This window comes from Podarcis liolepis, assembly GCF_965112155.1.
Source record: "Podarcis liolepis genome assembly, chromosome: 2".
Classification (NCBI taxonomy): Eukaryota; Metazoa; Chordata; class Lepidosauria; order Squamata; family Lacertidae; genus Podarcis; species Podarcis liolepis.
Window position 1 is genome coordinate 107898030 of NC_139555.1, and position 24094 is coordinate 107922123.

Genomic DNA, 24094 nt, shown 5'->3' on the forward strand with positions numbered 1-24094 from the left:
TGGTTTAACCCACAGCGCCACCCGCGTCCCATACAGTAGATGTGTAGGAAGGACATTTTATCCTCCATTTTATTCCCAATGGTCGTATTAATGGCAGTCTTTTTTATCTTTTTTTTTTAAAAGGATATTAGTTCTCAATGCACACCTCCATATGTAACTTCTCAATAAATAATGCTGCTAGGGATGAAGGAGGACTTGGATTTTGTTCCCATGTTAATAAGAAAGTACCTAATAGGCACCAGCAGTTACCATTCAACCTTAAAATGAATGCACCTGGACTCTGAAGGTGAATGTAGACATTACAATAAACATGACAATAAACATTACAATAAACTGGAGAGGGTGGTTGTTGTGCTCTCTTTGAGCTTATCCACTTTTAGCTTTCCTCCACACTTTCCAGACATTGTCCATGCTTTAAATCTGCGCCTGAATGACCTTTCACTTTAAAGAGTTATTTCTGTGGTGATTGCACTCGAGCAAAATGGGGGGGGGCACTAAAACACAAAGTTTTAAAACAAGGATGTGTACCTGGAAAGAACGGGGCAAGCCCATTGTACCTCAGGAAATAGATTAATGCATTAAGCGTGGTGACAACTTATGTATAGAAAAAGGAAACCATCTTGCCTAGTCACAAGAATAGTTGGACCGGGGGCTGAAGGTAACTGAAAATGGCTGCCCCATAAAACAGCGACACCACAATCAAGTGGGAGGCACAGGTGTTGAAGGCCTTTTGACTCCCCTCAGCTGAGTAAACCTAACACAGCATCATAGTGTAGCTATGAAAGTCCACAATGAGGCCTAGGGGTGCTACAAGGAATACTACACTGGAAGCAAAGAGCACCACCACATTCAGTGAGGTGCCAGAACAGGCCTATTTGACTGAGGCTGGCACCCAGGGCCAGCCCTATCATGGGGCAAACTAGATAACTGCCTAGGCCACAGACCTCAGAGGGGTGCAGTACAGACTGCAGTGTCCAGTCTGATTCATTGGCATATCCGGCAGTCAATTCAAAATTAAAAAGAAGCTCTGGTTAAGACAAAAAGTGCCACATAAGTGATCAGTGAGGTTTTATTTATTTTTTATTAAAATATAACCACACAGTCTCTGAACGGAGTTGGGAGACATTGGTCTTAAGTTTTCTTCGTCAGTCTTCTTAGAGCTTTGTGCACCTCTTTGTTCCTCAGGGTATAGATTAAGGGATTGAGCATGGTGACAACAAATGTATAGAAAAGGGAAACCATCTTGCCCTGATCGCGGGAGTAGTTGGACGGGGGCTGGACATAGCTGAAGGTGGCTGTCCCATAAAAGAGCGACACCACGATCAAGTGGGAAGCACAGGTGTTGAAGGCCTTCTGCCTGCTCTCTGCTGAGCGGATCCTCAACACAGCAACCACAATGTAGCAATAAGAGACCATAATGAGGCCTAGTGGTACTATAAGGAAGACGGCACTAGAAGCAACAAGCAAAGCCTCATTGAAGGAGGTGTCAACACAGGCCAATTTGATTAAGGCTGGCACCTCACAGAAAAAATTGTCTATTCGGTTCTCTCCACACCGTGGGAGCCGAAGAGTCATCACCGACTCCACCACTGAGGTGCTTAGCCCACTAATCCATGCTACGGCAGCCATTTTGAAGCATACAGAGTGGCTCATAATGGTAGTGTAACGCAGTGGGTGGCAGACGGCAGCATAGCGGTCGCAGGCCATGACAGCCAAAAGAATACATTCTGTGGAGCCCAGAGCAAGGAAGATGTAGAGCTGGGCCACACAGGCACCATAACTGATGGTCTTGCTTTTCCTCCAGAAGTTCACCAGCATCTGCGGGCCCACACTGGTGGTGAAGCAAAGATCAAGGAAGGAGAGGTTGCTGAGGAAGAAATACATGGGGGTGTGGAGATGGGGGTCCATCCGTGACACCACCATGATGGTTGTGTTGCCCAGCAAGGTCATCGTGTAGCAGATCAGGACAAGACCAAAGAGAAACATCTCCAAGTGTGGGTGGTCAGCCACTCCCAGTAAGATGAATTCTCCTTCATGGCTCTGATTATCTCCCCACATTGCTTCCCTGTACAACATCTGGAAAAGAAAAAAAGATAAATAGCAAAATACCTACTCAAAATGGAGCTGGAATAAACTGCTGGCACAAAAACAATAGTGGCATCTTGGTATGGCTGAGATCACCCATGTACCATGTGTACAATGAGAAAACCTTCTAATTTTTACATGGCCTGATGCAGGGATAGGGTACCTAAACGTAAGGGTTGAGATGCTTACTGAAAATGATAATATTTTATAGTGATCTAAAGAAGCCAAATTAATGTTGAAAATAATTAGATTGAAATAAAGTACCAGCTATCATATGCTCATATGTAAACCAGTGGTCAGCCACACTTTGAATACTGTGTACTATTCTGGTGGTCAAATCTTAGAAAAATGTAGACTTGCGGTTAAAAATACGTAAAGACAAAGAGTATACAATAAAATGATCCAGGGTTGGAGACCTCCCTTATAAGGAAAATCTGTTTTAAAAAAACTTAACAAAGGTTGAATAACCTAATTGTATCAGCTGCAAATGCAAGTAACAGAAACACAAAAGCTGCTTTCTTGTTGCTGCTTGTATATAAAAGAAGGATCAACTTAAGGAGGGAGGAAGAATCTGTGATAAAGATGCTTAATCTGTCCCCCAACTTCATCTTAAAATATCCATCCCAGGCACTTTTCCCATACAGTGGTACCTCAGGTTACATACTCTTCAGGTTACATACGCTTCAGGTTACAGACTCTGCTAACCCATAAATAGTACCTCGGGTTAAGAACTTTGCTTCAGGATGAGAACAGAAATCGTGCTCTGGCGGCGTGGCAGCAACGGGAGGCCCCATTAGCTAAAGTGGTGCTTCAGGTTAAGAACAGTTTCAGGTTAAGAACGGACCTCTGGAATGAATTAAGTACTTAACCCGAGGTACCACTGTATACATTTCCAAGCACATGTCTCAAAACTTTGAGGGAGAGAAACTTTAGGAGGAAAAACAAGACAAGAAAATTGCTCACCAGCATATCATGAAAAGTGCCATTTCCCATGAACTGAAAAATGATAACAACAACAACAACAACAACAACCACAACAACAACAACAACAACAAAACTTTTATTTGTATCCCGTACTCCCCGGCCAAAACTGGGCTCAGGGCGGCTAATATCAAATATATCATTAGCATAAAATCAAACAATAATTAAATTACCCACTAAAAACAAGTGTATTCAGTATTATATCTCCATTCTTCTCTTCATTTCACATCCATCCTATAATTTATGGTCCCTTTCTCAAGATGACACTCCTCACACTACCTCACTAGGGCATGTCAGTTTAGGGGGTGAAACTTAGTTTTTGCAAATTTATTCAGTGAAGGATATTTCTGAGTGTGAGGAATTCAAATCTGCTATTATTTTTTGTGACTGGACAACATTTAGTTTGATGTCAATGTTTGATGAAGAAGCACATAAACTACTTTTGGGAAACCAAATAATACTTAATTTTATCATATATATAACTGCAAGTACTTGGCAATCAATTTTCATAATATCCATGCAATCTTACACCCATTTTACTTACCAAGCAAAACGAAATTGTATTAATTTAACCAAAATATCTTTTGAATTCCCAAGACATATTAAAACTTTTTTGCACCCCACATTTTTGGAATTTAACAGTTGAAAAATTCTATATACCCTACTAGCTCACCCCTGTCACAGTGAGAAGTAAATTCATTATGTCTAGGTCAGTTTTACACACTGGATATTCTTTTATTTATTTAATATGTGTATAGCCCACACTGCATTCTGAGATCTTTGGCTGGGGAAAATAAAATAAGATTTGCAAAGAAGAATATTAACAACAACAAAAATCTATTACATGGAGTGGTCCATAGCTTGGCCTCTTGGTCTGCTATGACAGTCTGCATTGAGAGAGCAAGTGGCTCCACCTTGGGCCAAGGAAACTCTCACAGAGCTCAGTCTGGATGCAACTCCGTACTCCAGGTCATCAAGAGGGTACTGTGTGGAAAATACCAGGGGTAGCCTGGGGCAGTCATGAAATTGCCTTATAGCCAATAAGAGCATTAGTCCAGCTATCTCTGTATTACACAGTATTCTCCATACTTGAGTTGCTGGGTTTCATTGGACTACTACTCCCATCACCCCTCAGACACCTTAGCCAATGGTGATGGATGATGGGAGTTGCAGTCCAACAGCTCTGGGGATTGAAGCTTGAAGGACACTGGTCTAGGCTGACAGGCAGCAGCTGCCCAAGATTGCAGACCTGGCTCTCTGCAAGCCCGTTCAAGAGATGTCAAAGTTTGAACCTGTAACCTTCTGCATGCAAAGCAGATGCTCCACCACTGAGCTATGGCCCTTCCTATGTAACTGGGGGGGTGGGGGGGGAAGAAGGGAAGATGGCGACTGAGGGAGACACCCAGAGAGGATGAGCCAAGCAAAAAGAAGCACACACTGAGCCACACTGATAAGAAATCTATTTAAATAGCAGAGAGTAAGAACATCCCGTATGTGTATGAGTTTGTGAAGGGGAGAGGGCCAAGGGGGAAAAGACAGGAGGAGACTGAAAGAGAGAGAGATGCAGATGCTCTTACATCTGGAGGCATCTCCATAATGATCAATGTAAAAGATGGTAGGAAAAGAGAAATCCTCTCTGCAACTCTTACCCTGAGCGGCTTGGCTAATTCAGTCCAGCGCCTTGCCTCTTCTGCCTCAGCATTGTGTCCCATACTATCTGTTGGTAGCGACACATCTACATGACCATAGTAGTCTGATCTCTCTATCTCAAAAGGGGCCTTCAGGGGACAGGATAAATGATTTTATGATGTTATCCAGGAGGATGGGAGAGGTGGAGGAAATTGCTCTCTCTCCCCTTCTTCAGCAGCTCTCTGAGGAACCATCATGAAGCCCCATAAGGGCCAGAACTCAGACTCAATAATTAAGGGGAAACTACTTGTTACCCTTCAGTCATGAGCAAAGAAGCCCCAAATGACCTGCCTCCCCTTCCCTTGCACAGCGTCCTCTGGAGGCTGCGACTTGCACCAGGGAAGGGATGGAAAAGAAAACACTACTTAACTCCTTAGGGAGCAATAGTCTTTGAATTAACTATCTATGCAGAACTTTTCAAAGTTGTTAGGAGAAATTTATTTCATTGCATATGGATATTTCTGGGTATTCTAATTAGCTGTTAGGAGACCTCATGTGGTGTCACATTTAGAGAACTGGATTTAGTTCGAGGGGAGATCAAACTATGGGCATGGGGTCCATAGGCTGGTGATTACTGTGAGATAAAAAAACACTGGTTCTGGAGACAATGTCCCATGACCCTTTAAAATGAATTCTGAACAAAATTGGTGAAGTAACCAAGAGGGTTATTGAAAGAAAAACATCATTTCAAGATAGGTGACCAATGCAGGCACACCTTGTTCAGGGAGTCACAAGCATTTTATCTTTTCCCTGAGCGCAAAAATTCCTCTACGCGCCCTCCAGGAAGGGGCTTGCAAAGTTTACAGCCTATCGCGTCCGCCTTATTAACATATAACCATCCTACTTCCCTTTGCTAATCATTGCACAGATATGGTCAGAAACCCCCTTACAAAAATCTATTGACGTGAGCAGTATCTATTTTCTTTACACAAGCTGTCCTATTTACATGTGTTAACCATTTTATTTGTTCTTAATGCGAGCACAAGCTAGTTTCATATCTGATGAAGCTAAAATGGCAAATCACAATTTGCTTACCAAAGGTTCCAGTCCTAGGTGTAAGAGGGTCTTTGCTTCTGGGTCCTAACCACAAGCTATATTGAAGAAATGGGTTTCTGTGCAGTCAGTCTGAAACAGGACCCAAAACCCCCATTTTTCCTCCTCCAAGGGAGCATTTCTAAAATGCATTAACTTGAGCTCTTGAGTCAATGTATAAACAGAAAGCCAGATGTATAAATAAGTGCTCAAAACCCTCTCCTTTATCAGTCCGTGACAGCAATGGATGGCCTTGCCAGTTCCAAGTGGAGCAGGGATGGCACGTCTGGGTCTTATCTTACATCCTGACCACAAAGACGCACAGACCTTGTCAGGTCTGACAAGAGACCTGGGAACGGCGCCAGGAGTGCTCTTAGAGTTGGTGACCTCCTGCCCCAAGATAAGAATATAGGAACAGGAACAACCTTTTATGGTCAAGAGTACCAGAACAGGAACATCTGTTTATGGTCATGGATGTCAACTTACGTGTATAAGCTGACGTGGCTGGATTCCTGGGGAAGGGGGGAAAGGGTGCCTGGAGGATATATATACTGCATGAAATTTCTCATTTCTTTGGACTTGCTGTGGACTGACCACGCAAGTGCCTTCTGCTATCCGGAGAGAAGAATAAACTCTTTCTCTGAACCAAACCTCGGTGTCATTTGACTTCCTTTCTCCCTCCCGGGAGCAACGCAGACTCCACCATTCGGTAAAGTCTAAGAAGGCTACAATATGACTTTCCGAGCATTCTAACCACCAGTTTTGCTAAATGTGTATATACCTATCTGTAGCCATTTGTGGTTAACACGAGCTCGGCTAATTTTGCAAACCTTGTCAAAGTCCATGCATCCTCTTGTTCTACTAGGCAGCTACTAATTTGCAACTCTTATCAGATAGTATGTGTCCTAGTTCTATCAGGCAGTCATCATCATCATCATCATCATCATTTATTTGTATGCCGCCTTTCCATAGCTAAAACAATGCTCCAGGCAGCTTACAGCATGACAAGATTTACATAATTCCCAACATAACAAAAGTCATAAACAATAAATAAAACACATCAAAAAGTACACAACCAAATGGAAAACTATTTCCACATGAATCATAAAATCTAAAACTAAGAATACAGCATTACAGTGGTACCTCGGGTTAAGAACTTAATTCGTTCTGGAGGTCCGTTCTTAACTGGAAACTTTTCTTAACCTGAAGCACCACTTTAGCTTATGGGGCCTCCCACTGCTGCTGCACTGCCACCGCTTGATTTCTGTTCTCATCCTGAAGCAAAGTTCTTAACCTGAGGTACTATTTCTGGGTTAGCGGAGTCTGTAACCTGAAGCATCTGTAACCCGAGGTACCACTGTAATGAGAATCACAATTTAAAATGACATAGATAAAAAATCTCTTCTCTTCTTCTCTTTGGCGATCACTCGTAGCCGAGTAAGATTGTCTTCCATAAACACAGTTTTAACAATGAGTCCGTAATGGAGGCCAATTCTGGATCCACACTTCCTTTCACAGTAGGGACATTGGTTCCTGGGCAGGAGTTGATCACAGTGAGGGTTTGCCAAGTGTGCCTTCCTCTTAGCACATTTCTCCCTTGCGTTCTGAGTTCGAGTGTCTTCAAAGTCCATGACACCTTTGGTAAAGGCTATTCTTCAATTGGAGTGCTCGCAGGCCAGTGTTTCCCAGTTGTCAGTGTTTATACTACATTTTTAAAGTTGTAGATAGGTAGCCGTGTTGGTCTGCCATAGTCAAAATAAAAAAACTTCCTTCCAGTAGCACCTTAAAGACCAACTAAGTTAGTTCTTGGTATGAGCTTTCGTGTGCATGCACACTTCTGAAGAAGTGTATCTGAAGAAGTGTGCATGCACACGAAAGCTCCTACCAAGAACTAACTTAGTTGGTCTTTAAGGTGCTACTGGAAGGATTTTTTTTTATTTTTACATTTTTTAAGATTTGCCTTGAGACAGTCTTTAAACCTCTTTTGTTGATCACCAGCATTATGCTTTCCATTTTTAAGTTTGGAATAGAGTAGTTGCTTTGGAAGATAATCATCAGGCATCCACACAACATGACCAGTCCAACAAAGTTGATGTTGAAGAATCATTGCTTCAAAGCTGGTGATCTTTGCTTCTTCCAGTACTAGTTCGCCTGTCTTCCCAAGTGTTGTGTAAAATTTTTCAGAGACACCGTTACTGGAATGTTTCGAGGAGTTTGAGGTGGCGTTTATTAGTGGTCCATGTTTCACAAGCATACAGTAAGGTTGGTAGTACAATAGCTTTGTAAACAAGCATTTTGGTTTCCCTGCGAATGTCCCAGTCCTCAAACACTCTGCACTACAATCGGGAGAAAGCCGCACTCGCAGAGCTCAGGCGATGCTGGATTTCGGCATCGATGTTGACCCTTGTGGGAAGATAACTGCCTAGGTAGGAGAAGTGATTGACATTTGCCAACGTTACACCATTGAGTTGGATTTGTGGCACTGCAGAGGGGTTATTTTATACTTGTTGGTGCAGCACTTTGGTTTTTTGGATGTTAAGCAACAGGCCAAGCTTTTCGTAAGCTTCTGCAAAGATATTTAGGGTGGTTTGGAAGTCATCTTCTGAGCGTGCGCAACTACGTTGTCATCAGCATACTGAAGCTCTATGACGGAAGTTAAGGTAACCTTACTCTTTGCTTTCACCCTGCTCATATAAGCAATTAAAAAAACAAAACAAAAATGGAAATCTCTCTGCCCAGCAGCAGCAGCAGCAGCAACACTCCTTTATGGAGCCTGTCAGGTCCCTTCCCAAGCAAGGTGGAGAGAAGCAGGGCAGGGCCTTTCAGGCTCCCAGCGGGTGAGAAAAATTAGAAAAATCAGTATAATGATGAAATAAAACTATTACAAGAAAATATAGGCCTAGATTTTGTGAAAAAAGTCAAGTATTTGGGTGTGAATCTGTCTGGGGAAAACTTGAACTATGGAATAAAATCAAGAGAGACCTAGAGATATGGTCAAACTTAAAACTGTCATTAATGGGCCAGATTTCAGTGGTTAAGATGAATGTATTGCCAAAGATGCGATTTTTGTTTCAAGCCCTCCCAGTCATAGACAATGTGAAATGCTTTAAAGAATGGCAGAAAGCTTTATCTAGATTTATCTGGCGGGGGGGGGGGACCCAGAATTAAATATAAATTACTTATGGATTCTAAAGAAAGAGGGGGATTCTCCCTGCCAGATTTGAAAACCTATTTTGAGGCAGCTGCTTTTTGCTGGATTAAAGAATGGATACACCTAGAAGATACTGATGTTTTAGATTTAGAGGGATTTGATAATTTGTTTGGATGGCATGCATATCTATGGTATGATAAAGTAAAGGCGCATAATGCTTTCAAAAATCATGTAATTAGGAAATCTCTGTACAACGTATGGATAAAATAGAAAGATCTCTTAGAAAGGAAGATACCCAGATGGCTTTCACCAATGGAGGCGAAGGCCCAGAAAAAGTTAAATATGGATATCAAGTGGTTGAGGTATTCAGATTTATTGTTGGAAGTAGCTGGAGTAGCTGGATGGACACCACAATCAAGCGCAGGCAATCCAACATAAAAAAGAAGCTCTGGTTGCCATATAAGTGATCAGTGATGTTTTATTTATTTTTATTAAAATATAACCACAGAGCCTCTGCATGGAGTTGGGAGACAATGGTCTTAGGTTCTCTTTGTCAGTCTTCTTAGAGCTTTGTGCACCTCTTTGTTCCTCAGGGTATAGATTAGGGGATTGAGCATGGTGACAACAAATGTATAGAAAAGGGAAACCATCTTGCCCTGATCGCGGGAGTAGTTGGATGCGGGCTGGACATAGCTGAAGATGGCCGTCCCATAAAAGAGCGACACCACGATCAAGTGGGAAGCACAGGTGTTGAAGGCCTTCTGCCTGCTCTCTGCTGAGCGGATCCTCAACACAGCAACCACAATATAGCTATAAGAGACCATAATGAGGCCTAGTGGTACTATAAGGAACACTGCGCTAAAAGCAACAAGCAAAGCCTCGTTGAAGGAGGTGTCAACACAGGCCAATTTGATTAAGGCTGGCACCTCACAGAAAAAATGGTCTATTCGGTTCTCTCCACACCGTGGAAGCTGAACAGTCATCACTGTGTGCACTAGTGAATTACTGAAGCCAAAAAGCCAGGCGATGGCAGCCATCTTGAAACATAAAGAGTGGCTCATAATGGTAGTGTAGCGCAGTGGATGGCAGACTGCAGCATATCGGTCATAGGCCATGACAGCCAAAAGGACGCATTCTGTAGAGCCCAGAGCAAGGGAGATGAGCAATTCAGCCACACAGCCACCATAGGAGATAGACTTCTTCTTCTTCCAGAAGCTCACCAGCATCTGTGGTCCAAGGCTGGTGGTGAAGCAAAGATCAAGGAAGGAGAGGTTGCTGAGGAAGAAATACATGGGGGTGTGGAGATGGGGGTCCAGTCGTGACACCACAATGATGGTTGTGTTTCCCAACAGGGTCATTTTATAGCAGGTCAGGATAATGGCAAAGAGGAACATCTCCAAGTGTGGGCGGTCAGCGACTCCCAGTAAGATGAATTCTCCTTCATAGCTCTGATTACCTTCTTCCCACAATGCTTCCCTGTACATTATCTAGAAAGGGAAGAAACAAAAATAGCAAAATACCTACTCAAATGGTGCTGAAATAAACAGTTGGCACAAAAACAATAGTGGCATGGTTGCAAGACTGTGATCACCCAATGATTTTCATTCTTGGACATGAGACTCGTCCCCATTCTCCAAGTCCAAGCGCCAGTTAAGTGTAATCTCTACCCAATCTGCTTCTGAATCTATGCAGTATGAATATGAACCAGGAACCATGTGTGCAATGAGAAAACCATCTCATTATTACATAGCTTAATGTAGCTTCAGATGTTGCTGAAGCGCAATTCTGTTCAGCTCCAGGAAGCATGGCCAATTCCTGAGATGATGGGAGTTGTAGTTCACCAACATCTGGAGGGCGAAAGGTAATCTACTATTTCTTTAAAAAACAACATTTAAACCAAATTACTGTCAGATTTTACAATGTTATCCAGCAGGGTGGTGGTGGAGGAAGTTGCTATCCACCCGCATCTTCAGCAGCTCCCTGAAGAACCATCATGGAGCCGCAGAAGGAACAGAACTCAGACCCAAAAATTAGGGGAATACTTTACGCTGCAGCCATGAGCAAAGAAGCCTCAAAGGACTCTCCTCCTCCTCGATTGCATAATGTCCTCTGGAGGCTGTGACTTGCATGAGGGAAGGCGTGGAAAGAAAAATACTACTTAACTTCTTAGGGAGCAAAAGTCTTTGAATCAACTAGCTATATGGGAACTTTCCAAGTTGGTCGGATAAATTTATTTCACGGCATATTGATAGTTTGAGTACTCCAATTTGCTATTTTGACACTTCGTGTTGGTGTCACATTTTTATCTACTTGCACTTTGACGTGCTTTCAAACTGCTAGGTTGGCAGGAGCAGGGACCGAGCAACGGGAGCTCACCCCGTCGCGGGGATTCAAACCACCGACCTTCTGATTGGCAAGTCCTAGGCTCTGTGGTTTAACCCACAGCGCCACCCACGTCCCTTCACATCATCATACAGCCACAAAATTCACTAGGAACTGATCCACATTTGGTTTTTCTCCCCCTTGGCTTTTTGTCTCCTTGCTATGCACATGACGCAGTTCACCCCCACTTGTGGTGATGTACTGCTATTCAAGGCAATGTCAGCTCACTAATCCAGGCAAAAGCAGCCATTTTGAAGCACAGGGAGTGGTTCATAATGGTAGTGTAGTGCAGCGGGGGGCAGACGGCGGCATAGTGGTCACAAACCATGACAGCCAAAAGAATACATTCTGTGGAGCCCAGAGCAAGGAAGATGTAGAGCTGGGCCACGCAGGCACCGTAACTGATGGTCTTGCTTTTCTGCCAGAAGTTCACCAACATCTGCAGACCCACACTGGTGGTGAAGCAAAGATCAAGGAAGGAGAGACTGGTGAGGAAGAAATACATGGTGGTGTGGAGATGGGGGTCCAGCCGCGACACCACCATGATGGTTGTTTTGCCCAGCAAGGTCATCATGTAGCAGGGCAGGAGAATTGCAAAGAGCAACGTCTTCAAGTATGGGTGGTCAGCCACTCCCAGTAAGATAAATTCTCCTTCATAGCTCTTATTGCCTTCTTCCCACATTGCTTCCCTGTACATTATCTAGAAAAGGAAGAAACAAAAATAGGAAAATACCTACTCAAAATGGAGCTGGAATAAACAGTTGGCACAAAAACAATAGGGGCATCTTGGTATGGCTGAGATCACCCATGTACCATGTGTACAATGAGAAAACCTTCTAATTTTTACATGGCTTAATGCAGGGATGGGGAACTCTCCTGATGTTCCAGAACTACAACCCTCTTCGGCCCTGGCAAGCATTGCCAAAAGCATGGGATGCTGGGAGTTGTAGTTCAGCTATGTCTGGAGGGCCAAGGGTAATCTGATATTCAAGATTAAAAGGAGTTAAACCAGGTTACAATCAGAAGACTAGGGTGCTCTGATTTAGCACTAAAGTGTGGACTTTCCGGGGCAAGTAGCAGGGCAAAGGCCAAACCTCTGCCTAGAAAGCATGGGAGAAGTGGAAAATCACTTGGACCCATGCTTTCTACACACAAGACAAGCAGAAGGGTGGATGGGCCTGCATTCTTGCTCCAGGTTATTCTAGCACAGGGAAAACCAACACTGGACTTCAGCTCCCAGAAAGCATGGGAAATGATCGGGAATGATGGGAGGCAAGTGCTAATGGAAGAAAATACTTAGCTGATCTTGTATTTTAAGATTGCTCTGCGGTTTTTATTGTATGGTTTTTATTCAGAGCTGTGGGAAACCACTCTGGTATTTTTATGAGTACAGTGGTACCTCGGGTTACAGACGCTTTGGGTTACAGACACTTCAGCTTACAGACTCCGCTAACCCAGAAATAGTACCTCGGGTTAAGAACTTTGCTTCAGGATGAGAACAGAAATCGTGCGGTGGTGGCACGACAGCAGCGGGAGGCCCCATTAGCTAAAGTTGTACCTCAGGTTAAGAACAGTTTCAGGTTAAGAACGGACCTCCAGAACAAATTAAGTTCTTAACCCGAGGTACCACTGTAGTGGCATATCAGTATTTTCAAATAAATATTTAAATGTGTTCTAGATAGTGCTACCTTTAGAACATACCAGAAGAGTTTAGTTCATACAAAATACAGTGGCTTCTGACAGGAACCCACAAACTGGGAGTTAGCCTATTCCTGTTTTAAAAGGAGTAAATGTTGTTTGGCTCTGAACAGGACATGTAAGGGTTGAGATGCTTAATGAAAATTATAATATTTTGTAGTGATATAAAGAAGGCAAATTAGAGTTGAAAATAATTAGATTGAAATAAAGTACCAGCTACCATATGCTTATATGTAAACCAGTGGTCAGCCACACTTTGAATACTGTGTACTATTCTGGTGCTCAAATCTCAGGAAAATGTAGACTTGCGGTTAAAAATACGTAAAGACAATGAGTATACAATAAAATGATCCAGGGTTGGAGACCTCGCTTATAAGGAAGATTTGTTTAGAGAAACTTAACAAAGGTTGAATAACCTAATTATATCAGCTGCAAAGCAAATACAAGTAAAAGAAACACAAAAGCTGCTTGCCCCCCCCCCCCCAGTATTTAAAAGAAGAATCAACTTAAGGAAGGAGTAGGAATCCGCGATAAAGATGCTTAATCTGTTTCCCAACTTCAGCTTGAAATATCCTTCCCATACGCTTTCCCCATATACATTTCCAAGCACATGTCTCAAAGCTGTGAGGGAGAGAAACTTTAGGACAAGACAAGAAAATTACTCACCAGCATATTGTTGAAAGTGCCATGTCCCATGAACTGAAAAAGGTGTATTCAGTATTTTATCTCTATTCTCTTCATTTCACATCCTTACATCCTATAATTTATGGTTCCTTTCTTTCTCAGATGACACTCCTCACACTACCTCACTAGGGAGTGCCACTTTAGGGTTGAAACTTAGTTTTTGCCAATTTATTCAGTGAGGGGTATTTTTGAGTGTGAGGAATTCAATTCTGCTATTATTTTTGTGACTGAACAGCATTTAGTTTGGTAAGTCGACGTTTGATGAAGAAGCACATAAACTACTTTTGGAAAACCAAATAAGTTTGATATTATCATATAAAATATATAACTGCAAGCATTTGGCAATCAGTTTTACACCCTTTACTTATCAAGCAATCCAAAATTGTATTAATTTAACCAAAATATCTTTTGAATTCCTGTCATGATAGAACTTTTAGTACCCTTCATTTTTGGAATTAGCTCACCCCTGACTCTTGGTCTGCTGTGACGGTCTGTGTTGAAGGAGCAGGTGGCTCCACCTTGGGCCAAGAAAACTCTCACAGAGCTCACTCTGGATACAGCTCTGTAGTCCAGGTCATCAAGAGGGTAGTGTGGAAAACACCAGGGGTAGCCTGGGCCGTCATGAAATTGCCTTATAGCCAATAAGAGCATTAGTCCAGCTATCTCAGTATTACACAGTATTCTCCATGCTTGAGTTGCTGGGTTTTCTTGGACTACTACTCCCATCACCCCTCAGACACCTTAGGCAATGGTGATGGACGATGGGAATTGTAGTCCAACAGGCAGGGTGAGCACTAAAGAGGGGTGGTGTGGTAGGAAAGGGAAGGCTGCTTCAGAATAAACCTCACACACCCCTGACTATTAATCATGTCAATTGATGGCAGTTGTCATTCAAACCACCTGTCAGGCACGACGCCAGAGAAGGTTGCTTTACACCTTCCTGTTCTATAGTTGAAGCAGGTAGAGAATGAAATCAAATAAGAAGAAATCTTTTTGAAAAAGCAGAGAGAAAGAGCAGTGTGTATGTGTATCTGAAGGGAGAGGGTCAAGGGGAAAAGGGCAGGAGGAGACTAAAAAAGAAAGAAATGCAGATTTTCTTACACCTGGAGGCATCTCCGTAAGGATCAGTGTAAATGATGGTGGGAAAAGAGAAATGCTCCCTGCAACTCTTACTCTGGTCGGCTTGCCTAATTCGGTCCAGCGCCTTGGCTCTTCTGCCTCAGCATTGTGTCCCATACTATGTGTTGATACCGGCACATCTACATGACTATAGCAGTCTGATCTCTCTGTCTCAAAACGGGCCTTCAGGGGTCAGGATAAATGATTTTATGATGTTATCCAGCAGGATGGGAGAGGTGGAGGAAATTGCTCTCTCTCCCCTTCTTCAGCAGCTCTCTGAGGAACCATCATGAAGCCCCATAAGGGCCAGAACTCAGGCTCGATAATTAAGGGGAAACTACATGTTACCCTTCAGTCATGAGCAAAGTCCCAAATGACCTGCCTCCTCTTCCCTTGCACAGCATCCTCTGGAGGCTGTGACTTGCACCAGGGAAGGGATGGAAAAGAGAACACTACTTAACTCCTTAGGGGGCAAAAGTCTTTGAATTAACTATCTATGCAGAACCTTTCAAAGTTGTTAGGAGAAATTGATTTCATTGCATATGGATATTTCTGGGTATTCCAATTAGCTGTTAGGAGACCTCATGTGGTGTCACATTTAGAGAACTGGATTTAGTTCGAAGGGAGTTCAAACTATGGGCATGGAGCCCATAGGCCGGTGACTACTCTGCCTATTTGGCACTGAGATCTCTGCTTTTCAAATGGACCCTTACTTTTTAATTTTTTAATATCTCTATGGCAGCCTTTGTTATGTGAATGGTGCCATGGATCCCCTGGGGTCCAAGGTCCATCAATCGGGAGCACTGATTTACAGCATTTTCACCTCACCTTTCTATGAAAATAATGTCATTATTACATTACAATGTTACAACACTGAAATATTCCAAACACCAATAAAACATCTGTAAAATAATCATTAAAAACAAATGAACAGAAGCAACACTGCAAGTCACCATAGAATGAAGGACAATTCATTATTATTAGAGTTGGCAGCCATTCTGTCCCAAATTTGAATCTTTCATTATTAGGCTGTTGAGTGTTGACCATAGAGATTGCCAAGAATGTTATTTCTGTTTCAATCGATTCCAATGATTGGCAGGACGGATTGTTTTTGGGCATCACGAAAAGATATTTCTAAACAGGAAAAAACCGAGGATAAAATATAAAAATTAATAGATGCAAAAGAAAGAGGAGGTTTTTCCCTGCTAGATCTGAGATTATATTATGAAGCACCCTGTCTTTGTTGGTTGAAGGAATGGATGATGTTAGAAAATTCACATATTTTAAGACTAAGAAAGTCATGATAATATTTTTGGCTGGCACACTTATTTATGGTACAAAAAGGTGAATGTTCATAAAGGATTTACAAACCATATAATTAGGAAAAAATTGTATACAGTGTGGGTAGTTACAAGAATTTACTAGAAGTAAGAACACCATTATGGCTTTCACTGCTGGAAGCTATAGCAGTAAAGAAAAAGAACATGACAGAAGGGTGGACAATTTATAGAAATTTATAAAAACAAGAGGGAGGAGAGTATAAATTAAAAGAATTTAAGGAATTATCTGGGAAATTAACAACATGGTTACAATATCATCATTTGAATGAAGTGTTTAATAAAGTTTGGATATGAGGCTTTGGGGAACAAATATCACAACTGGCGAGAGACCTGCTGGAATGTAATGTAAAAATGTTGTCTAAAATGTATAAAATATTATTGGAATGGGAGACAAAGTATGAGCAAATAAAATCTTCAGTGATACACTGGGCAATAGATATCAGTCATAATATAGATATGGAAGCATGGGAACGATTGTGGAATTTGAATGTAAAATCTACAGCGTGTTATGGTTTAAGAGAAAATTATATGAAAATGATATATCATTGGTATCTAACACCAAGAAAATTGGCAAAATCTAAATCAAACAAATGTTGGAAACATAAAGACCATATGTGGTGGTCTTGTAGTAAGGTTAAAGCTTACTGGAAAATGATTTATAATAAATTGAAAATGATGTTCAAAATAACATTTATAATTTTTTTTAATAAAAAATTCTTTTGGGAATTATAGGGGCACAACTACTAAAATTGTATACAAATTAATTTATGTATGCTACTACAGCAGCAAGAATGTTACTTGCGCCAAAATGGAAAGAAGTAGAAGTCCCAGGAAAGGAAGAATGGACACAAAAACTTATGAAATATGCAGAAATGGTGAAACTTACTGGAAAAATAAGAAATCAAGATAACAAACTCTTTATAAAAGAATGGAAATGGTTTATTGAATAATTACAGACAACTTGTAAACAGATAAAAATATTAGCAGGATTACTGTAATAATCTGCAGTTTTATAAGACTATATATTCACAGTAGATAATTAAATGAGCAAATTAAATGAATTTGGATATGCAGAAATGAAAAAAAATAAGGAACCGCAGAAAGAGGGGGAAGGAAGTCAAATTTTGAAATGTTAAATGGATTCTAAAATTAATCAAATGTATCAATTTAAAAAGTATAAATAAAAAACCTTTTTTAAAAAAGTTGGCAGCCATTTGACTCAAGTTGTTGATTTCCTGATTAGTCTTCCAAGAGCTTTGTGCATCTCTTTGTTCCTCAGAGTGTAGATCAGTGGATTGAGGGTAGTGGTACCAAATGTATAAAAGAGCGACATCATCTTGCCATTCTCCAAGGAGTAGCTGGATGGAGGCTGGACGTAAGTGCAAATGGCTGACCCGTAAAAGAGCGACACCACAATCAAGTGGGAAGCACAGGTGCTGAAGGCCTTCTGCCTGCCTTTGGCTGAGCGGATCCTTAACACAGCAGCTGTTATGTAGCTGTAAGAGGTTATAATGACACTCAGTGGTAACAGAAGATAAACCACACTGGAAGAAAGGAGCTCAGCCTCATTGAACGTGGTGTCAACACAGGCCAATTTGATTAAGGCTGGCACCTCACAGAAAAAAGTATCTATTTGGTTATATCCACACCGTGGAAGCTGAACAGTCAACACTGTCTGCACTAGTGAATTACTGAAGCCACAAAGCCAGGCAAATGCAGCCATTTTGAAACATACAGAGCGGCTCATAATGGCGGTGTAGCGCAGCGGATGGCAGATGGCAGCATATCGGTCATAGGCCATGACAGGCAAAAGAACACATTCTGTGGAGCCCAGAGCAAGGGAGATGTACAACTCAGCCACACAGCCACCATAGGAGATGGACTTGTTTTTCTTCCAGAAGCTCACCAGCATTCGTGGTCCGAGGCTAGTTGTGTAACACAGGTCAAGGAAGGAGAGGTTGCTGAGGAAGAAATACATGGGGGTGTGGAGATGGGGGTCCAGCCACGACACCACAATGATGGTCGTGTTTCCCAACAGGGTCATCACGTAGCAGATCAGGATAATGGCAAAGAGCAGCATCTCCAAGCGTGGGCGGTCAGCCACTCCCAGTAAGATGAATTCTCCTTCATAGGTCTGATTACCTTCTTCCCACAATGATTTCCTGTACATTGCCTATACCGTCAAAGAAGAATGATGAATAGCAGATGGTTAAGAAATGGAAAGGGATGCGGGTGGCGCTGTGGGTTAAACCACAGAGCCTAGGACTTGCAAATCAGAAGGTCGGCAGTTCAAATCCCTGTGACGGGGCGAGCTCCCATTGTTCAGTCCCTGTTCCTGCCAACCTAGCAGTTCGAAAGCACGAAGTGCAAGTAGATAAATAGGTACCGCTCCGGCGGGAAGGTTTCCGTGCGCTGCTCTGGTTTACCAGAAACGGCTTAGTCATGCCGGCCTCATGACCTTGAAGCTGTACGCCGGCTCCCTCGGCCAATAAAGCGAGATGAGTGCCGTAACCCCAGAGTTGTCCGCAACTGGACCTAACGGTCAGAGGTCCCTTTACCTTTATCTGTACGGAAAGGGTGGTAATTAGCAGCATCCATCCGCTGTCAGAAGGAATTAGTGTAGGCATCCCCAACCTGCAGCCCTCCAGATGTTTTGGCCTACAACTCCCTTGATCCCTAGTTAACAGGACCAGTGGTCAGGGATGGTGGGAATTGTAGTCCAAAACATCTGGAGGGCCGAAGGTTGGGGATGCCTGAATTAGTAGGTCAGAGGGCTGGAGGGAGGCCATTTTTGTGATTCTTCCCCAAGTGCCTCCTCTGGAAGGTCCTTCAACCCATCCCTGCTTATGGTCTGAGGACTCATAAGAAAATAAAAAGAGCCTGGTTGGATCAAGACAAAGGTCCTTTTTTTTTTTAAGAAGATATTTATTAAGAGTTTTTAAGGTATAACAAAAAAGTGAAAAATAAAAAAACCATACAAAATAAAAACAGTTAAAAACACATTAATTTTCCATAACATAACTTCCTTAAACTTATTTCCCCGGACCTCCTCATACCTCCCTTCTTTGTATTCCAGTTCAATTCGTTAGTTCAGCAAATCCTTACCATTAAACTTTTACCCATTTGTAGAACCCTTTTTTTTCATAACTCTTAAAGCATTACAGCTGGAAACCACTTAGTTTCTTTCCAACATCCTTCTAACTTTCATTAATTTTACAATATTTCTGTAAATAGCCTTTAAATTTCTTCCAGTCTTCTTTCACCGACTCTTCTCCCTGATCTCGGATTCTGCCAAGACAAAGGTCCATTGTTTTCTTACAGAGCCAACAGGGTGCCAAAGGGAAGCTAGGATGTAGGACCTGAGCACATCAGGTCTCTCCCCTGCTGTGGTTTCCAGCAGTCATGAACTATCCCTCATTCTCCTCGCCTTTCTGAGCATGAAATAATCATTAAAATATGTCATTGAGCTAGGAAAATAAATTAGGGGAGACTTAGCAGTTATAAACACTGACAACTGGGAAACACTGGCCTGCGAGCGCTCCAGTTGGAGAACAGCCTTTACCAAAGGTGTCATGGGCTTTGAAGACACTCAAACTCAGGATGCAAGGGAGAAATATGCTAAGAGGAAGGCATGCTTGGCAAATCCACACCGTGATGAACTCCTGCCCGGAAACCAATGTCCCCACTGTGGAAGGACGTGTGGGTCCAGAATTGGCCTCCACAGCCACTTATGGACTCATTGTTAAAACTGTGTTTATGGAAGACACTCTTACTCGGCTACGAGTGATCGCCAAAGAAGACAGTGGGGTAGATGGGGTTTAAAACGAGCAAAGCTCCCGGTGCCCCCCCCCCCCGGTTCGAAGCTCCCACAGAATCAATGAAGGAAAGTTACAGGTATTGGTCTGCCGTGGTAAAAACAAAATTAAAAAATTCCTTCCCGTAGCACCTTAGAGACCAACTAAGTTAGACCAACTAACCCTATGCCAAAGGATAAATGGACATAAATCTGATATCAGGAATCACAAGACAGAGAAACCAGTAGGAGAACACTTCAGTCTCCCAGGATATTCTATACAAGATCTCAAAGTAGCTGTCTTATTAGAAAAGAATTTCAGAAATAGAGTGGAAAGAGAAGTTCTTCCATTCTTGAGCAAGGTGATTGAGCGAGTGGTTGCTGAACAACTCCAGGCACGCCTGGAAGAAGCAGACCATTTGGATCCCTTCCAGTCGGGATTCAGGCCTCATCATGGGACTGAAACTGCCTTGGTCGCACTGGTCGATGATCTCCAGCGGGCTAGGGACAAAGGTGAGAGCTGTTTCCTAGTTCTGCTGGATCTCTCAGCGGCTTTTGACACCATCAACCATAACATCCTTCTGGACTGCCTAGAGGGGCTGGGAGCTGGGGGCACTGTTATACAATGGTTCCACTCCTTCCTCCTGGGCCGTGTTCAGAAAGTGATTGTGGGGGATGAGTGTTCAGACCCCTGGGCTCTCACTTGTGGGGTGCCTCAGAGTTCTGTCTTCTCCCCATGCTTTTCAACATCTATATGCAGCCGCTGGGAGAGATCATCAGGGGGTTTGGGCTGGGTGTTCATCAGTATGCGGATGATACCCAGCTCTACCTCTCTTTCAAATCGGAATGAGTGAAGGCGGTGAAGGTCCTGTGTGAGTGTCTGGAGGCGGTTGGAGGATGGATGGCAGCTAACAGATTGAGGTTGAATCCTGACAAGACAGAAGTACTGTTTTGGGGGGACAGGAGGAGGGCAGGTGTGGGGGACTCCCTGGTCCTGAATGGGGTAACTGTGTCCCCGAAGGACCAGGTGCGCAGCTTGGGAGTCATTCTGGACTCGCAGCTGTCCATGGAGGCACAAGTCAATTCTGTGTCCTGGGCAGCTGTTTATCAGCTCCATCTGGTACGCAGGCTGAGACCCTACCTGCCCGCGGACTGTCTCGCCAGAGTGGGACATGCTCTGGTTATCTCTCGCTTGGACTACTGCAATGCGCTCTATGTGGGGCTACCTTTGAAGGTGACCCGGAAACTACAACTAATCCAAAATGCGGCAACTAGACTGGTGACTGGGAGCGGCCACCAAGACCATATAACACCGGTCTTGAGAGATCTACACTGGCTCCCAGTACGTTTCCGAGCACAATTCAAAGTGTTGGTGCTGACCTTTAAAGCCCTAAACGGCCTCGGTCCAGTATACCTGAAGGAGCATCTCCACCTCCATCGTTCTGCCCGGACACTGAGGTCAAGCGCCAAGGGCCTTCTGGCGGTTCCCTCACTGCGAGAAGCCAAATTACAGGGAACCAGTCAGAGGGCCTTCTTGGTAGTGGCACCCGTCCTCTGGAATGCCCTCCCACCAGATGTCAAAGAGAAAAATAACTACCAAACTTTTAGAAGGCATCTAAAGGCACCCTGTTTAGGGAAGCTTTTAATGTTTAATAGATTATTGTATTTTAGTGTTTTGTTGGAAGCCGCCCAGAGTGGCTGGGGAAACCCAGCCAGATGGGCGGGGTATAAATAATAAATTATTATTATTATTATTATTATTATTATTATTATTATTATTATTATTATTTGCTGAATTGCAACTTATTACCAAACTTAAAACCATGGAGAGACCTGGTCTGAATAGAGACATTGGATTCTTATCTCATTATACATGATAAAGCTATTTTTAGCCATCTCACTCCTTGCTTTTTCTTGTAAGACCATTGCAGTCGTTAACAGACGTCAATAGGTTTACCACACCTATCAGCCAATCACTCATTCCCACCCCCACCCTCTCACTATATATAAGGGTCTGGTGACTTCTCTTTCAGTGTATCTGAAGATGTGTGCATGCACACGAAAGCTCATATCAATAACTAACTTTGTTAGTCTCTAAGGTGCTACTGGAAGGAATTTTTTTTTGTTTGTTTCAATGAAGGAAAGGTTAATTAAGCCTTGGGAGGAGGGAGGAAGCAACTGCACGCAGCCCTTGTTATACACCCACCGCCTATACGCTCCTCTTCCTTATAGATATAAAGCTTCGGCCACTGTTGCGATACAGCTAGCACAAGGGAAAGGGAAAAGTACCCGTTTTGTCCCACGCGAGAGTAAAGGGTGGGAGCTGGGAGGTAGGGAAGGCAAAAGGTGGCGGACGCCAAAAGGCTCGGTAACCAAACTCCGAACAAAAGTAAAAGCGCTCTATGAGCAAAGCGCTCCATGAGGTAAAGCACCCAGCTCTCGCGCGCCCTTCTCTCAGCAAAGTGGTTTTTTGGGGGGGGGGGAATCGGAATTAAGCTACCATATTTTTCGCTCTATAACACGCACCCGACCATAACACGCACGTAGTTTTTAGAGGAGGAAAATCCGTAGGCATGCCCCCGTAGGCATTTCCTCCATAACATGCACAGACATTTCCCCTTACTTTCTAGGAGGAAAAAAGTGAGTGTTATGGTGCAAAAAATACGGTAAGCTGCAAACAACGCGGAAGAGGAGGGAAGGAAACCTCAGGACAACCCGCAGGACAAAAGGCAAAGCGCCCAGAAACCTCTCTCACCTGGGATTCCGTTTTGGCTTGGATAGACTTTGGTCGTCCAGAGGCGAGGGGTGAAGAGCTTTGGCAGAAGAGGCTTCACAGAAGATAGACAGAAAGCCAAGCATGGAGAAGCCGACAGATGTGGAGAGGTAGAAAGAGGCAGGCGAATAGATAGATAAAGATAGATATAGGGTGTTTGGGAAGAAAGGCTGACTAGATAATGCAATGAGAGAGATCCAGTGGGCAGGCAATAAGATCAGGAGAAAGGGAGCAGGAGAAAGATGAAGATAGGTCCAGCTACAGCAGTTAGCCTCAAAGTTTAAAGAAAAGGGAGAAGGTGGACATTTCATCTCCCAACTCCTGCCCTGATCAGCTTGTCTATTTTACCCCAGCATCTTTGCTATTCTGGTTCAGCATTGCATCCCAACTACATGTACCTAGAGACGTCCCACAGCTTAAGCCTACTTCTAAAGAGCGGGGGCTGGGAGAGATACTCTGTTTTATGGGCTTCTTAGTGAAGGAGGAAGGGACATCTCTAGCAGCTAGGGGAAGTTGCATGGACATTGCTTCAGTGTCACAGAGCCCCAGGGAATCAGAACTCAAGCTGAATAACTAGGGATGAACTACATATTACACAGAAGTAATGAAGCCCTAGAGGCCAATTGTGAGCATCCTCAGGAGAGGTGACTATCACTGGCATTGTTTATTCGTTTGCAGAAGCATTCCTAATTATTCTAACTATTATTGTGCCCAATGAGTTTCAAGTTCAGCAGATATGTTTGTTTGTTTTGGCTCTCTTTATGGACTTGCTCTTGGAGGTTGAGTTTTGTTTGGCAGTTGTGCTTTAATGATGAACATACTGTTATGAGTTTTGGGGGAAGCATCAGTCTGGATGATAACCTGGGTCCCTTCCAAAACCTTTGATCATGTATCTGTGAGGTACAATGGGTAAGGAGTAACCTGCCAAACCCATTCCTTTGTCAAGGTGATGGCTTTGGCTTGCTAAGTACAGTGGTGCCTCGCAAGACGAAAAGAATCCGTTCTGTGATTCTCTTCATCTAGCGGTTTTTTCGTCTTCCGAAGCAAGCCCATTGATGGATTAGCGGATTAGCGTTATTAGCGGCTTTTAGCGGCTTTTAGCAGCTTATCGGCTGATCGGATCAGCTGATAAGCGGCTTAGCGGCTTAGAAAAAGGGGGGGAAAGGGGGGAAAAAACAGCAGGAACTCGCAAGACATTGTCGTCTTGCAAAGCAAGCCCATAGGAAATTCGTTTTGCGAAGCACCTCCAAAACGGAAAACTCTTTTGTCTAGCGAGTTTTCCGTCTTGCGAGGCATTCGTCTTGCGGGGCACCAGTGTACTATGATTTAGCATATCCAAAGAAGTTGCTCTGTGCCTTAGGAACAAA

General features: G+C 43.2%; 2 protein-coding genes across 5 annotated transcripts; both read right to left on the minus strand.

Moving 5' to 3' along the window:
* Nucleotides 1–1055: 1055 nt before the first annotated feature.
* On the minus strand, nt 1056–14249 carry LOC310701826 (olfactory receptor 2G3-like). 4 transcript variants are annotated; one of them, XM_083493255.1, is made up of 2 exons: nt 10333–10579; nt 1056–1986 (listed from the first exon to the last, which is right to left on the minus strand). In XM_083493255.1, the coding sequence occupies exons 1-2, from the start codon at nt 10420–10422 to the stop codon at nt 1132–1134; spliced, it is 945 nt and encodes a 314-aa protein (XP_083349381.1). In that variant the 5' UTR covers nt 10423–10579; the 3' UTR covers nt 1056–1131. The 4 variants fall into 4 exon arrangements, with proteins under 4 accessions (XP_083349381.1, XP_083349379.1, XP_083349380.1 ...); XM_083493253.1 differs by lacking the exon at nt 10333–10579 and adding an exon at nt 2114–3004 and having other exon boundaries at nt 1056–2076; XM_083493254.1 differs by lacking the exon at nt 1056–1986 and adding an exon at nt 14167–14249 and having other exon boundaries at nt 9415–10425.
* Nucleotides 14250–17380: 3131 nt separating this feature from the next.
* On the minus strand, nt 17381–18331 carry LOC310700923 (olfactory receptor 2G6-like; the record flags this gene model as incomplete). The annotated part of the gene is made up of 1 exon (XM_083490876.1): nt 17381–18331. One exon carries the CDS (start codon nt 18329–18331, stop codon nt 17381–17383), a length of 951 nt encoding a protein of 316 aa, XP_083347002.1.
* Nucleotides 18332–24094: the final 5763 nt, after the last annotated feature.